Source organism: Martes martes (assembly GCF_963455335.1).
Source record: "Martes martes genome assembly, chromosome: 3".
NCBI lineage: Eukaryota > Metazoa > Chordata > Mammalia > Carnivora > Mustelidae > Martes > Martes martes.
The window spans coordinates 86,466,973-86,482,473 of record NC_137890.1 but is presented as its reverse complement, the minus strand read 5'-3'; the positions used below and the strand labels follow the sequence as shown (position 1 = coordinate 86,482,473).

Here is a 15,501-nt window from a genome sequence, read left to right as displayed (position 1 = left end):
CTGCAGGAGCTCTGGCCTTGAGGGGTGTGGTCAAGCCCTGGGGGCAGGGGGCGGGGAGTGGGGTGGGGAGAGCAGGTATGGTAGGGAGGAAATAGGTGTGGATCCCACACAGTGGGTACAGGGAAGCAAGATGCCTAATAAATGTCGACAGACTCAAGAACTGGCGCCAAGGCTTCAGGCTGGACCTTGTACTTCTGCCCTTTTCATTCCCAGCATCCCAGCCACGGACTGACAGCAGCCTTTCCAGAACCCGGTTTGTTTTTCTCACTTGTTTACAAAGGTGGCCAAGAGGTGCCAGGAAGGCCTGAGTCTACGCCAGGCCTACCACTCAGCAGCTTGGTGAATCTGAGCAACTAACAGATTTCTGAGTGTCCTTATCTGCCAAGTAGAGATTCTAGGAGCAGCCACACACCACTGTGCGGGGCAGCTACAGGAGCTATTGGAGCCCAGGGTGGAGCTGAGTGGCCAGCACTCACATGGGAGGGACCCAGAGTGGGGTGTCTTTTCATCCTGAAAACTGGAAATCAGGACGCTGTGTCCCTGTGTAACTGACAGTGTTTCTGCCACATAAAATAGGTGCATCTTATAATTAACGGCGTTCTAGATTTGGTGAATTACAGAATCATCGCCAGTAGTGCTAATCTGGGGAAAACTAGTATCTCTGGGTAAAAATGTCCCCATCTGCAACATAGACACAATGTCCCTCCTACAGCCAGCCACCTCTGAGGCCAAAATGAGACCACATCGGTAGACAGTTTGACACTGCCCATCCCTTCCCGCCCTCCCTCCTGGATGGCACTGATTGGTGGACAAAAGTGGGCTTTGGGCAAACAGGGCCATCAGGAGCTTGGAGACTGTTTGTTTATCTGTGGAGGGGGAGGTCTCAACACTGAGGGCCAAGCAAATATTTGAGGTTATGGATTAACTCACGCGCGGTTCAGGCTGTCATGGCGGCGGGACGGCGACCTTGCAGTCTCTCCCTGGCCCACCCCAGTAAGGCCCCTTCATGGCAGGTCTGTGAGGGGGGACGGGGGTGGGAACAGCAGATGTGAAGGTTGAATGCTCCAGCCAGGGTTCCAGAGGCTGGCCGGAGCTTCGGCTAATGGGACGTCAGGGCTCTGCCACAGGCCGGGCCAGGGCGCTGGCTGGCATTCCTCAGGCCTGCGTGCCACAGTTCCCACGGGCCTTCTTCCCAGACTTGGAGGCAAGTGGAAATGGTCTGAGGGCTGCCAGGGCCCTGGGACGTCGTAAGGGCAGCTTGGAGCCCAGGACTCCCCGTACTCCCCACCTCACCCCCTCCTCTAAACCTAGGGTGTCTGATTCAAACAAATATCACAAACAGCCTCCAGCGGGGCGGGGGGGGGGGTCAGTGAAAGCAGAAAGTGAGGTCAGATGGAGTGGGGGAGGTTGCGGGTGGGGCCAGCAGGCCTACTGCTTGGGCTTGGAGGCAGTGGAGGGATTGCTCCTGTTTCCAGTCTGCAGGAATACTTCTGGGGCTTCGTGGGGCACCCGGTAGTTTGAGGCAGGGGGTGAGATTCCAGGCCTGGACACTGGGCTCGGGTCCTAGCTCTGTCAGGTCCCAGTTGTGGGTTTTCAGTAAGCTCCTTCTCTCTTCTAAGCTTTGATGTGACCACCTTCTATGAAATGGGGTGAGGACATTAACACCTCACTCGCAGGCATTGTGAGCTTTAACTGAGAGAATAAAAGCTAATATTCCCAAGCATTTGCTGTATACAAACCCTGTTTTAAGAGTATTATGTGGATTAATTAATTTAAATCTCACAGGAACCCTATAAGGCAGAAAAACAGTTTTTCTAACCAGGAAACTGAGGCATGGAGCTGTTAGGTATCTTGCCCAGTGCTGGTGTCCCGGAGCTGGGATTTGCACCAGGTGGTTGACTTGGTGGCCTGCTTTCTGAGCTACGTAATAAGTTGTTTGAAAAATACCATAAATGTCTGACAAATATTAGTTATGACTCTTAGCCTGGCCATTAGATCAGCAAAGTCACCACCCCCTGACCCTCAAATAACAGGGCAAGAGAGGGCACCTGCCATGGCCCTTTTGTGCTGAGTCCCTTTGATCTTCCCCAGGAATCTGTGTTCTTTCCACCTTTTCTCTTCATCCCTCAGATGCTGGGCAGCTGCTGTGATCCTAGCCCCACACAGGCCAGGACACTGAGGGGCCAGTAGCTGTCTGGGTAGTGAACAAGGACCCCCCAAGCCCCGGCCCTGGCAGCCAATTCCCATCTGGGGCCAAGGTGGCAGGCAGAGCAGGGGCTGGTGGGGCTGCTGGAAGCTCAGAAGTCCTCCTCAGACAGGTGGCAGCAACTCCAGAATGTGGCAGCTCGCAAGCCTCTTACTGTTGGTGACCATCTGGGGAATTTCCGGCACACCAGTTCCTCCGGGTAAGGCCACTGTCCTCCTTCCCTGGGATCCTCAGGGTCTCCACAAGGCCCCACATAAGGCCCTCATACTTTGCAGCATATCCTCTGAGCCTCAGAGTGACAGGAGAGGCACCATGGGGAGGAGCAACCTGACAGTCCCTGACAGGCCAGCTGCTTGAACCCAGTAGCCCCCGCTCCCGCACATCTACCCTGGGAAGGGGTGGGGAGACTGTGATGGCAGAGTACTGTGGTGTCGGCAAGGAGCCCCAGGGGGCATGTCATGAAGTTCCTACCTCCAGTCTGGGAGTGGGCCACAGAGTCCCCTGGGCCTTTCCCCTCTACCCACTCACTCCCTTAACTGTGAAAACCGGAAAGCTGAAAGCCAGGACTGGCCAGCAACCACACTGCCACAGGGCAGCCTCTCCTCCTAGGCACGTGTACAGTGACTGCCCAGCTTCACCCCTCCTGTACCTCCCCACCCCCAGCCAACAGGAGGAAGCCAGGGTGCATGGGGAGGTCTGAGGGGTAAAGAGCTGCCAGTGCCTTGCAGCAGCCCCCCGCCCCAGTCTCCTTGAGGCACACCAGCCGTTGTTGGCATTTGAGCCCCCTCTTGAGCTGCTTGTCTGCCTGGGGTTTCCCCACTCCTACCTGTGGTCCATTTGGCTCCTGTATCCAGACTCAGGTCAGATGCCTTCCTTTCCTGGACTTTGCACTGCCTCCTCCAGCCTGTCTGGCTCACTTCCCTTACTTGGTCCCTCCATCCCAGCTATACCCAACAGACATCTCTCAGAGCCCAAGGCACAGATCTGCTGTGTTCCAGGTCTGCCCTACCCCTGAGGGGAAGGCAGGGGAAATGCTCCACTCAGGAGAGGTCAAGGGGGCTTGGGGTGGGGAGCGGGGGAGATAGGCGGGACAGTGCAAGATAGGGTTGCACAGGGGTACTGGAAGAATAGAAAGACAGAGTGACGTTTGCAGTCCTGGTAATAACAACGACATCCAGCCAACATGTGTCACTGAGTGCTCATTTCTAGGTCAGGCACTGCGCTGTTTGACACCATTACCTCATCCTCATGTTTGTACGAATAAACTGAAGTTTAGAGAGGCAAAGGCACTGGCTCAAGGTCACATGGAGGTCAGGTTGGGTCCAAAGGGAGGACTGTCTGTCCAGCACATGTCCTCTGAATGGCCAAGTCTCCTGTCTTCCCAGGCTGGCTATCTGCTGTGTGTGAAGGAAGAGCAGAGGAGCGGGAGAGTTTTAAGTCCTGAGGGCTCAAGACAAAAATATCTCCTGGGGCTCACTGCAGAGTAGCCCCCACCCTAGGCCCCTCTCCCTAATGAGCTTCCCCCCACCCCCTACCAGACTCAGTGTTCTCCAGCAGCGAGAGCGCCCACCAGGTTCTTCGGATCCGCAAGCGAGCCAACTCCTTCCTAGAGGAGATCCGGCCAGGCAGCCTGGAGCGGGAGTGCATAGAGGAGATCTGTGACTTCGAGGAGGCCCAGGAGATTTTCCAAAATGTGGATTACACAGTAAGGCCATCTGGCTGGGTGCAGAGGACGAGCCTCAGGGGCAGGCTGGTGGCCAGCAGGGGTCTGGAGGAACAAGCTAGGGCCCCACTGCTGAGGCCCTCCTCGGAGTCTGGGGAGGCAATGAGCAACAGCCCCTTCTCCATCCAGCTTGCTCAGGGGTGGGGAGGGTGAGTGGAATGAAGAGGACGCTGGCCCTACAGTCTTGGTCAGGGCACACATGACTGCAAGGAACAGAGCTCTGCAATTAGCTCCAGGAATAGGGAATTTGGGGAAACCTTAGGCTCGGATTCCCAACGACCCCCCTGGAGGAAGTTCAGCCTGCCCTCTGCCCATAGCTGGCCCCTGCCTCCCCTGTTCTCTGTAACCAAAATCCCACCTTCTCTGTTTCCAGCCACATATCTGCCTATCAGGGGGTGCATGACCCAAGATTCCCTGATGTCTGTCTACATACACACCCTCTGTGCCCCAGTTCAAGTTCTCAAGAGGCAAAATCTGATTGCTCAGGGGATCAAAGGGGAAGTCCACATCCTCTCTGGCTGCCAGGGCCCTGTGGTGGCAGCCCTGAGGCAGAAGGATGGATTGGTAAGGGAGGTAGCTCTCTGATACAAGGCTCAGACCCAGTCCATCTCAAGGGCTTACTTGAGCTACTAGGACGAGAAGTTGTGCCGCTACCTGGGGTCCAGGTCTATAAGATCTATAAGGATGCCCTTCTTTATTATTCAGGGCTTCCAAGACTAGGGTGGGAAACTCCGGTCTGCCCTTTCATCTGCTACCTCCTTGCCTAGATCCCCACCAGCTCTTTTCCCAAACAGCCTCCTCAACAGACGCCCAAAGGACTTTGTACAGCCACAATCTGAGCACCTTACCCTATGGTCTCCCAGGCCCAGCAGGGCAGAGCCACTGCTACAGGGAGGGGTTTGATGTTGTAGGCATCCACCCGTGGATCTCCGGTGTGGTGGTCCCAGACCAGCAGCAGCAGCAGCAGCAACAGGGACTTGGTCAGACAAGCAGACCTTCTCAGCAATCCATGTCTAACCAACAAGGTCTCCACTTTGAGAACACTGGCTTAGGGAAAGACCACAAGCATGAGAGGTCCAGAAAAGCCTAAGAGAGTGACAGAGGCTGGAAGGAGGCAGAGCAGCTGGGTGGGAGATTTGGGTTGCTTCCAGTGTAAAGGTTGTTGCTGTACCAGGCAGTCCAGAGGGCAGGGTTCCAGCTGCACCCGGGGTGGTGGTGCCTGGGATGTGGCTTGGAGAAGGGCAGCAGGGGGCAAGGAGGAGTGTGGTCCTCCTCAGGGGGCAGTTGCCCCAGTGGCTGGCAACAAGCAGGGGTAGACCTCTCTTTGTCCAGAAGCCCTTCCCTCCCCTGCTCTACCTGGCCCAGACTCACGGGGCACCCCCCGGGCTCCCTATATACTTATACATGGGCTGAGGCCTTTGACACTGTCCCTTTTCTCCACAGCTGGCCTATTGGTCCAAGTACGTCGGTGAGTGCGCTCTAGACCCCAGGCTGCGGTGCCCCTGCCACCCCCTCCCCAGGTTTTTTGAGCCGCAGTAGGGACGGGGCGGGGCATGGGGGCCCCCCGCTGGCGACACCAGTGACGCCCCTCCTCCCATGTCGCAGACGGGGACCAGTGCGCGTCCCTACCTTCCGAGCACCCGTGCGACAGCCCGTGTTGCGGGCACGGCAAGTGTATCGACGGCATTAGCGCCTTCGGCTGCAACTGCGACGCGGGCTGGGAGGGTCGCTTCTGTAGGCACGGTGAGAGAGCCAGCCGCGGAGGGGGGTGGGGGGGGCGGGAGACGGTTCCTGGGGGCCCGGGGGGCGGGGCGGGGGCCGGAACGCCCCGCGCCACCCCCTCCTGGCGCCTCCTCCCCTGTCCTCCCAGAGGTGATCTACTTCAACTGCTCGGTGGACAACGGCGGCTGCGCGCACCACTGCCTGGAGGAGGAGGGCGGGCGCCGCTGCCGCTGCGCGCCGGGCTACAAGCTGGGGGACGACCACCTGCAGTGCGAGCCCACAGGTGAGCGCCCGCAAAACCGTAGGTGGGGGCAGCACGAGAGGCTCCCAGGGAGTGGGTGAGGAGAGGGGCCGCCCCTGCACTGACAGGGTGCTTGGTAGTGCAGTCAGCCTGGGAGTTGTGTGGGTGCCCTTGGGTCGCTTTCCCTCTTGCCTGCCTTCCTCCAGGTTCCCCAGCTCACCTTGGGGACAACTTCCGAAGGAGCATGAGCCCATATGTAGCTCATCTCCCAAACTCTGAGTGGGTGTTGGGGGCCAGGCCTCCAGCATCTTCCTCCATCCACCTTGGATGGCTTTATTTTCTGAAGACACCTTGTCCAGCCTGGCATCCCAGCTCCCCTTTTACCTCTGGCTTCTCTGAAGAGAGACAGAAACCCTGAGTCTGCCTTCTTTTCTGTTTTCCTTCTTATAACATTTTAATTTTTATCAACTTTGTATATGTCCTAGAAGTGAGAATTTTACAACTCTTATCATGAATTTCAGCAGGTTGCTTCTCAGTATGGGTCTTTTGTCATTCGTTGTACAATGCCCTAGATGGAACCTTTTCATGTGGAAATTCCTGTCTACTGCCTCAGGCACATTTCCTTAGTTAGCCTCCCACTGCAGTCTCTATTCTCACCTCTGGGACCTCCCGTTACTCGGATCTCCATTCCTTGGGATCCCTTCTCTAGGTTTATTATCACTTCTGTTTTCCATCTCTTTGACTTGGCTTTGTGTTCTTTCAGGGAACTTTCCACAATGTTATATTCCAACCCTTTCACTGGGTAGAAATGTCTTTTTATTTTGAAATAATGATTCACAGGAACTTACAAGGAAATGCCTGTGGACCAGTTGGCCTAAAGGCTTTCTAAGAGGCCATCAGAAGGCGCAGGTCACTGGTAGAATCCCTACTGCCCAGCTCCTCAGGTCACTAGGCTGTTTCCTGAGAGGAATTCTCCAGGTTCACGTTTGACTGGGCATAGCCTGCCTTCCATCTCCCCTGAAGCAGAGTAGGGAAGAGGAGCTGGCATCTGCCTAGTCTGCAGATATCTGTGTGACTCCCTCTGGTCAGCCTTGCATGTCACTCTTTCCTGTGGCTGGAGGCCCAGATCACGGTCTCTGGTTCACCCTGAGCAGAGAAGGCACCTGTGGTCTTTTTCAGGGCTGAGAGAGGAGCCAAGCCACTGGGGGCCTGAGACAGAGGACTAGGGCTTTGGCAGTTTCATTTCTAAACTCAGCATTCCTGTCTGTAGTCCCAACCTACACTGTGTCCTTCAGAAACACTGAGGCTTCTGGAGGGTTCTGTAATAAAAAGCAGTCTGCTGCTGGAATTGTATTACTGGCTAAGGTTTTTGCTTTCTCAGTCAGCCAAGTTAGTTAGCATATCTAGCTTCTGGAATTTTGTTGCTGTTGTCTGTCTCTATTCTCTGCCACTATGCAATTCTCCTGCTGATGGTTGCCCATCAACCATCCTACAAGTCTAAACCTTTCAACCTAGCATGCATGGTCCATCATGAGCAGATGTTGAAAGCCCTCCCAGCCCTCAGTTCTCTGTCCTCTTCTCTCTCCTCTTGGCCGGGGACCTCACGACCGTGCTCAGAGCTACTTCGGGGGCTCCCCAGGAATGCCCACCACTTCCTCCCCATAATTTCTTACCTGTGTTAAGAGCTTGGTGGTATCCCAGCATGAGACTTTATTTTATGTACCTCAGGGACTGCTCCCAACAACTTCTGGAGGAGCAGATACTGAACTCTGAGAAGTTTAACCTGTCCAAGGACACACAGATAGGTAGTGATGCTGCTTGGTCTGGCTCTTACCATTAGGTGGCACTGTTTGTTGACTGACTGACTAACCCAAGGGGATTTGCAGGTTACTAGAACTGGGTGCCTCAGCATCGCCTATTTTTTAACCCTACAATGGAGCAAACTAGTCTGCAGGCAGGAAGTAGACAAAGATGGGAGGGCAGTCTTGGGGAGTAGTGCCTGGCAGGAACTCACTTGCTTCCCCTATCTTCAGTGAAGTTCCCTTGTGGGAAGCCAGGGAAGCGACTGGAGAAGAAGCGCAAGCACTTGAAACGGGACACAAACCAAACTGACCAAGTGGATCCAAGGCTCGTCAATGGGAAAGAGACCAAATGGGGAGAGAGCCCCTGGCAGGTGAGAAGAGAAGCAGCTGTTCAGCAGTTGGGGCAGGAATCTCTGAGCCCCTACTGGGAGTTCCTGATCAGGATGCACAGATGGAGAGAGGAAATGCTGCCTTCACTTGGGGTGGGGGGCAGTGCTAATGGCGAAGCAGTTTAAGGGAAATCCAGGGGTACCTGATGGGAGAGTAGTGGTCAGGGCAGGGTGAATTGGGCACAGGGGTAGGGGGCAGATGTGCAGGAAGGTGAGTTATAGTTTTAACAAAGAGCTGGAAAGATCATGTGCTGCTGGTGGCACATTAGGCCAAGGCCTGGCTTATGATAGAGGTTTTGCTTGGGTTGACCCTGCAGTACCTCTCCAGCCTTACCATGGGAACTAATACTTTAAATGGTCCCAGGCACTGGGTGGGAGGGAGGGGTACATAAAATCAATAAGCAGAAGATTGGCAGGCCTTGGGGAGCTCGTAGATCCTGCGAGGGTCAGGCCCATAAAAACAGCCACTCAGTGGGACCAAAGCCAGGATGGCCAGGGGGATAGGGGCTTATGGAACCCTGAGGGGGATACTCAATACAACCTTGAGGCTTCAAAGGCTTCTTAGAGGACTTGAGTCCCAGCCTAAGTCTCAAGGGTGAGCAGAACTCTCTGGGTGCTGCTAAGGATGACTGTAGCAATAGCATGGGCAAAGGAAAAGAGATGCCCTACAACAGTCCAACTCTGTAAGACAGAAAATGCCAGCAAAGGACCATAAGTCCATGCTGTGTGACCATGAAATACTGACCAATACTGCAGCCAGTGCCTCAGGCTTGAGAACCATGCTGTGGCTGTGCCAAGAACTGTAGGCCCAGACTTGGAGCTGTCAGAGGTAGTGTTGTGATGTCACTGCCTACTCCCATTCCAGGTGATCCTGCTGGACTCAAAGAAGAAGCTGGCCTGCGGGGCAGTGCTCATCCATACCTCCTGGGTGCTGACAGCGGCCCACTGCATGGAGGACTCTAAGAAGCTCATCGTCAGACTCGGTGCGGGCTGGGGCTAGGCAGGAGTGGGCCACCAGAAGCCTCGGGAGGGGTGGCACCAGACAGGCTAGTGAGCTTTGGGGACCCTCGTCTTTGGGGTGCTTGAGCAAGAGGCTGCTTGAGTCCCCTGGAAGGTGTATGGGGAGAAGAGGCCTGTGTGCTCCCCCCAGCTACTCTTGTGGAATTTTAGACACAGTGGCACCTGTTGTTCTGCAGGTAGGGGAGTCTCTTCCAATCTGGTGCCCAAGTGCTTACATACACATGTTTGCAAAGTGAGGGGGGTCACACACACACACACACACACACACACCCTTGCCTCTTTATTCACACTCACATGAACAGGCTGTGTGTGTGGGCCTCTGGCACCTTAGGTGTGGAGATCGACAAGGCATCTACATGGCTTGGGCTCAGGGTCATGCTTCACATGACTGAAAAGAACAGAGCTAAGCAGCAGAGGCCCCAGCATCTTCCCGGCTGCTTCCCTGCAGTAATCCAGGGCCACAAGCCTGGGCCCTGCTCTACCAATTTCTGGTGGGGGCTCTCCACTGTTTATGCAGAAAAGAAGGAAAAGATATATTGAGGATGACCAAATTCATATTCTCTACAATTGCCTCCAGCATGACCAATGGCCTGTGGCCTCCAGTGGCACTCAGTTTAGAATTCCCAGCTCCCTGCACTGCCCCTGTCGCTCCAGGAGCCATCAGCCTTGCTGGAGAGGATCTTGTCCCTTGCGTGTGATCCAGATCTTCCCTGGCAGAGCCTGTGTCCCATGGGTCCTCTCTGGGTCTTGCTGTTCTGGCCCTGTCCCCATCATGGCTTGTCACTACCTTGTTCTCGGGCCAGCACTGCTAGAAGAGTTGTGTCCCTCCACTTCCCTGTGTGGATCTGATCTGTGTACTAGGCTGCCATACTGACCACCCACGGCTGCTTACTTGCCAGGCCTCACTGCTCCATCTGGGAGTGAGTATTAAATTCCAGCCAGAATTCTGCCCCTTTAGGACTGACACCCCCGCTGTTACCACTGGCAGGGATATGAAGCACAGACTTATGACACTCATAACTGCCTGGGAGACACAGCGACCACTCCAGGTATGGGCCCACTGGCTGCCCCAAACCGCTCTTAACTGCTCCTCTGCCCCACAGGGGAGTATGACCTTCGGCGCTGGGAGAAGTGGGAGATGGATGTGGACATCAAGGAGATCCTCATCCACCCCAACTACAGCAAGAGCACCACGGACAATGACATCGCACTGCTCCGCCTGGCCCAGCCTGCTGTCCTCTCGCAGACCATCGTGCCCATCTGCCTCCCAGACAGTGGTCTTGCAGAGCGTGAACTCACCCAGGTTGGCCAGGAGACTGTGGTGACCGGCTGGGGTTATCGCAGTGAGACCAAAAGGAACCGCACCTTCGTCCTCAATTTCATCAATATCCCCGTGGCCCCGCATAATGAGTGCATCCAGGCCATGCACAACATGATCTCTGAGAACATGCTGTGCGCGGGCATCCTTGGGGACTCACGGGATGCCTGTGAAGGTGACAGTGGGGGGCCTATGGTTGCATCTTTCCGTGGCACCTGGTTCCTGGTGGGCCTGGTGAGCTGGGGCGAAGGCTGCGGGCGCCTCCACAATTACGGCATTTACACAAAAGTTAGCCGCTACCTTGACTGGATCCATGGCCACATTAGAGCTGAGGAGGCCTTCCCTGAGAACCAGGTACCTTAGCATCCCTCAGGCTTGTGTCTGAACCCCAGAGGCCACTTGTGGAATGGGGGCTGGATTGCTGAATGGGAATATTTGAGACATTAAAGCGGACATGTGACATGCACATCAGCTACAGTTCTGTCTGTCTTTGCATCCTTTTTCTGGGCTGTTCTGGAGAGAAGTAACATTTGTGGAGCATCTACTGCATTTCCCACACTTTAGGAACACAATCTTATTTAACTTCCAGATCAGCTCTGTGGGGTGGGGAGGGGTAGGTCCAAGTTTGGTGAGGTCTGAGGCTGATAGCTTTGGAGGGGGCTCTCTATATGAAAAAGAATAAAAAATGTGACTATGAAACTGTGAGAGCCCCTCCCAGGGTCTTGGAAGGAGCCCACACAAAACAGAGATCTGGAAGCCAGAGCTTTACAGTTAACCCAACAACGAAGGCAGAGGTTTTGAACTCATATTACAGAGGAGGAAACTGAAGTTCAGGAGGGTTTACATGGTGGAATTCAAGTCTAAGGATTCAAGTCTAAGTCTGACTCCCAAACCCCTATCATGCTGTCTGTTCTCCGCTGTTCTTGGAGAGCAGCTGTGTTGAGCACCTGCTGGGTGTAGAGGCTATTATCAATCCAGTGGAGGAAGTAGCCAGAGACTCAGAAGGTGTTGGTTCAGCTAAGCATGAGCTCACAGTGTAGTTGGGGAAGCTATTTAAGGACAATTTCACACAATCATGAACAGCAGTAAGCAAGAGGTTCTGTCTTGACCCAGCCTTCTAGGAATGACTGGATGAGACAGAGAAAGAAGTAAGGATGTACCCAATAAAAAGGGATAGAGGTGAGACAAGCTGAGACAAATAGCTGAAAGTCATACAAGGAATCTAACTCTGTGTGGCCTTGGCCGAGTCATTCTCTCCTCTGGGCATCATAAAATAAAGGGATTAAATGAAAGCTGTGGTTCTCAAGCCCATCTATCCACTAGAACCTCCTGGGGAACTTTCACAGACATCTACCTAGAATTGCACCCTCGGAGACTCTGGTTTAACTGATTTAGAGTAGGTGACGCAGGCATTGATACTTTAAAAACTCCCTAGGTGATTTAAAACTGTAACTGAGGTTAAAAACCACTAGACAGATGGTCTTTAAAGGCCATTTCTGCTTGGATAGGCACTTTCCAAGCCTCAGGCAGCAATCTCAGAAAGGATAGCATGAGTGAGTCAATAGTGAAGGAGACCTTGACTTGTGATTATAACCAACTTGTCAGACCAGAGCTGCTAATCACACACCAGAGAGATCCCAGGACCCATGGAGTTATCTATATTCAACCGCAAGAGAAGAGCTGTGCCTGAGAAGGGGCCTGCAAGATTCATCTCTTAACACACCCAGGAAAGGGGTAGATGGCACAGCTAGGAACTGAGAGGAAGACAGGCCCAGAGTTGGAACCACCTCCCAATTAGTGCATTGGGCCAGCATCCCTGACACTTGTAGTGGGACATAATGGATTGAGAGAGTGACAGCATGTTGGATGCCTTTGCACAAGGTGAGCTTCCCATAAAGACAGTTAACTAGCATGGATGAGAAAACTCGGGCATGACAGCATAAGGGGCATAGTAAAACTAGTGAAAATTATGAAAAGAAATATTTAAAGTCTCTGGAAATGGTCCTAAAGGCAAATAAAACAAGAACAAAGGTACATCTTTTAAATACACCCAAGAAAACTGCATCTGTCCAACAGAAAACAAAAAAGGAGACTAAAAATAAATAAGCAGTACACATAAATACATTTCATTCCTATATAATAACAATGAATATGTCCAAATCAAAACTAAAAACACAATACAACTTCCAACCACCCCAAAGAAAATGAAATACTTAGGGGAGCCTGGGTGGGCTCAAAGCCTCTGTCTTTGGCTCAGGTCATGATCGCAGGGTCCTGGGATCAAGCCCCACGTTGGGCTCTCTGCTTGGCAGGGAGCTTGCTTCCCTTTCTCTCTCTTTGCCTGCCTCTCTGCCTACTTGTGATTTCTGTCTGTCAAATAAACAAATAAAATCTTTAAAAAGGAAAGAAAATGAAGTACTTAGATATAAATTAAACACACAACTATGGGCATCTGATTTTTGACAAAGCTGCAAAAGTAATACAATGGAGGAAGGAGAGACTTCTCAACACATGAAGCTGGTACCATAGGCCATCTGTAGGCCAAAGAATGAAACCCAATCTAAGTCTCACACCTTATACAAAAAGTAAATCAAAACAAACATAAACTATAAAATGAGACAAGAAGAAAGTATAGTTAATGGAAACTATGGAATAAGTTGGAAATAATGATAAATATAATTAGGTTAAACTTACCAATTAAAAGAGAGAACTCACATGGACCAGATGGACTTAACAGATATATTCAGAACATTTAATCCTAAAGCAGCAGGATAAATATTCTTTTCAAGTGCACGCAGAACATTCTCCAGAATAGATCATATACTGGGTCATGAATCTGCCTTCAACAATACAAAAAGACAGAGATCATACCATGCATATTTTCAGGCCACAGGATTATAAAATTTGAAGTCAACCACAAGAAAAAATTTGGAAAGACCACAAATACACAGAGGTTAAAGAACATCCTACTAAAGAATGAATGGCTCAACCAGCAAATTAAAGAAGAAATTTTTTTAAAAATGTATGGAAGCAGATGAAAATGAAAATATGACATCCAAAACTTTTGAGATGCAGCAAGGATGGTCCTGAGAGGGAAATATATTGCAAAATAGGTCTAACTCAAGAAGCAAAAAAAAAGTCTCAAATATACAACTTAATATTACACCTACAGGAGCTGGAAGAGGAACAGCAAATATAGACTAAAGCCAGCCAAAGAGGGGAAATAATAAAGATTAGAACAGAAATAAATTATATAGAAACAAACAAACAAAAATCCGGAACAGATCAACAAAACCAGGAGTTGGTTCTTTGAAAGAATTAATAAAATTGACAAACCTCTAGCCAGACTTATAACAAGGAAAAGAGAAGGGACACAAATAAATAAAATCACAAATGAAAGAGGACAGATCACAACCAACACCACAAAAATACAAACAATTATAAGAGAATATTATGAAAAATTATAGCCATTGATCAATCTGGAAGAAATGGACAAATTCCTAGAATTACCAAATTAACAAATCTGAAATAGGAAGATATAGAAAATTTTAACAGACCCATAACCAGCAAAGAAATTGAATCAGGAATCAAAAAACTCCCAGAAAACAAAAATCCATGGCCAGGTGGCTTCCCAGGGGAATTCTACCAAACATTTAAAGAGTTAATACCTATTCTTCTTGAACTGTTAAAAAAAAAAATGGAAATGGATGGAAAACTTCCAGTCTCCTTCTACAAGCCCAGCATTACCTTGATTCCAAAATCAGACAAAGACTCCACTGAAAAGGAGAATTACAAGCCAACATTAACAATGAACAGGGATGCAAAAATTTTCAACAAGAGAATAGCAAATTGAATCCAACAGTACATTAAAAAAATTATTCACCACAATCAAATGGGATTTTTCTTGGCTGTAGGTGTGGTTCAATATTTACAAATCAATTGTGATACACCACATTACTACAAGAAAGGATAAGAACTATATGATCCTCTCAATAGATGCCAAAAAATCATTTGACAATATACAGTATCCATTCTTGATAAAAACCTTCAACAGAGTGGGGATAGATGGAACATACCTCAACATCATGCAGGCCATATATGAAAGAACCACAACTAATGTCATCCTCAGTGGGGAAAAACTGATGGCCACTCTCACCATTACTTTTTAACCATTGTTGGAAGTCTTGGCCTCAACAATCAAACAACAAAAAGAAACAAAAGACATCCAGATCAGCAAGGAAGAAGTCAAACTCTCACTATTTACAGACAACATGTTGCTCCATGTAGAAAACCAACAAACTCCACCAAAAAATTTCTAGAACTAATATATGAATTCAGCAAAGTCACAGGATATAAAATAAATGCACAGAAATCTGTTGCATTTTAATAATGGAGCAGCAGAAAGAGAAATCAAGGAATTGGTCTCATTTACCATTATACCAAGAACCAGAAGATACCTAGGAATAAACCTAAACAAAGATGTAAAAGATGTGAACTCTGAAAACTAGAAAACACTTATGAAAGACATTGAAGAGGACACAAAGAAATGGAAAAGCTTGGATTGGAAGAACGAACATTGTTAAGATGTCTATACTCCCCCAAATAATCTACACATTTAATGCAATCTTTATCAAAATACTACCAGCATTCTTCACAGGGCTAGAACAAATAATACTAAAATTTGTATGGAACCACAAAAGACCCTGAATAGCCAAAGCACTCCTGAAAAAGAAAAGAAAAGCTGGAGGCATCACAATTCTGGACTTAAAGCTTTATTACAAAGCTGCAGTCATCAAGACAGTATGGTACTGGCACAAAAACAGATGCATAGATCAATGGAACAGAATAGAAAACCCAGAAATGGACCCACAACTATACAGTCAACTAATCTTTGACAAAGCAGGAAAGAGTATTTAGTGGAAAAAGACAGTCTTTTCAACAAATGGTGTTGGGAAAACTGGTCAGCAACATGCAGAAGAATGAAACTGGACCACTTTCTTATACCATATACAAAAATAAACTAAAAATGGATGAAGGACCTAAATATGAGATAGGACACCATCAACATCCTAAGGAGAAC

The 15,501-nt window shown here is 50.2% G+C and overlaps 1 protein-coding gene across 6 annotated transcripts; it reads left to right on the top strand.

The window, feature by feature from the left end:
• The first annotated feature begins 854 nt into the window (after positions 1–854).
• PROC (protein C, inactivator of coagulation factors Va and VIIIa) lies at positions 855–10,898 on the top strand. 6 transcript variants are annotated; one of them, XM_080798207.1, is made up of 9 exons: positions 855–993; positions 2,319–2,405; positions 3,745–3,911; positions 5,373–5,397; positions 5,535–5,672; positions 5,800–5,934; positions 7,926–8,065; positions 8,949–9,066; positions 10,207–10,898. In XM_080798207.1, exons 1-9 carry the CDS (start codon positions 948–950, stop codon positions 10,782–10,784), a joined length of 1,434 nt encoding a protein of 477 aa, XP_080654333.1. In that variant the 5' UTR covers positions 855–947; the 3' UTR covers positions 10,785–10,898. The 6 variants fall into 6 exon arrangements, with proteins under 6 accessions (XP_080654333.1, XP_080654332.1, XP_080654336.1 ...); XM_080798206.1 differs by having other exon boundaries at positions 866–1,013; positions 2,315–2,405; XM_080798210.1 differs by having other exon boundaries at positions 869–993; positions 2,315–2,405.
• The last annotated feature ends 4,603 nt before the right edge of the window (positions 10,899–15,501 follow it).

Excerpts from the sequence above, each read along its gene's own strand:
- PROC (XM_080798205.1), top strand. The coding sequence starts at position 1,060 with ATGCTCCAGCCAGGGTTCCAGAGGCTGGCCGGAGCTTCGGCTAATGGG. Across the intron at positions 5,398-5,534 it reads CTATTGGTCCAAGTACGTCG|ACGGGGACCAGTGCGCGTCC; the intron begins GTGAGTGCGCTC and ends CCCATGTCGCAG. Across the intron at positions 9,067-10,206 it reads GAAGCTCATCGTCAGACTCG|GGGAGTATGACCTTCGGCGC; the intron begins GTGCGGGCTGGG and ends TCTGCCCCACAG.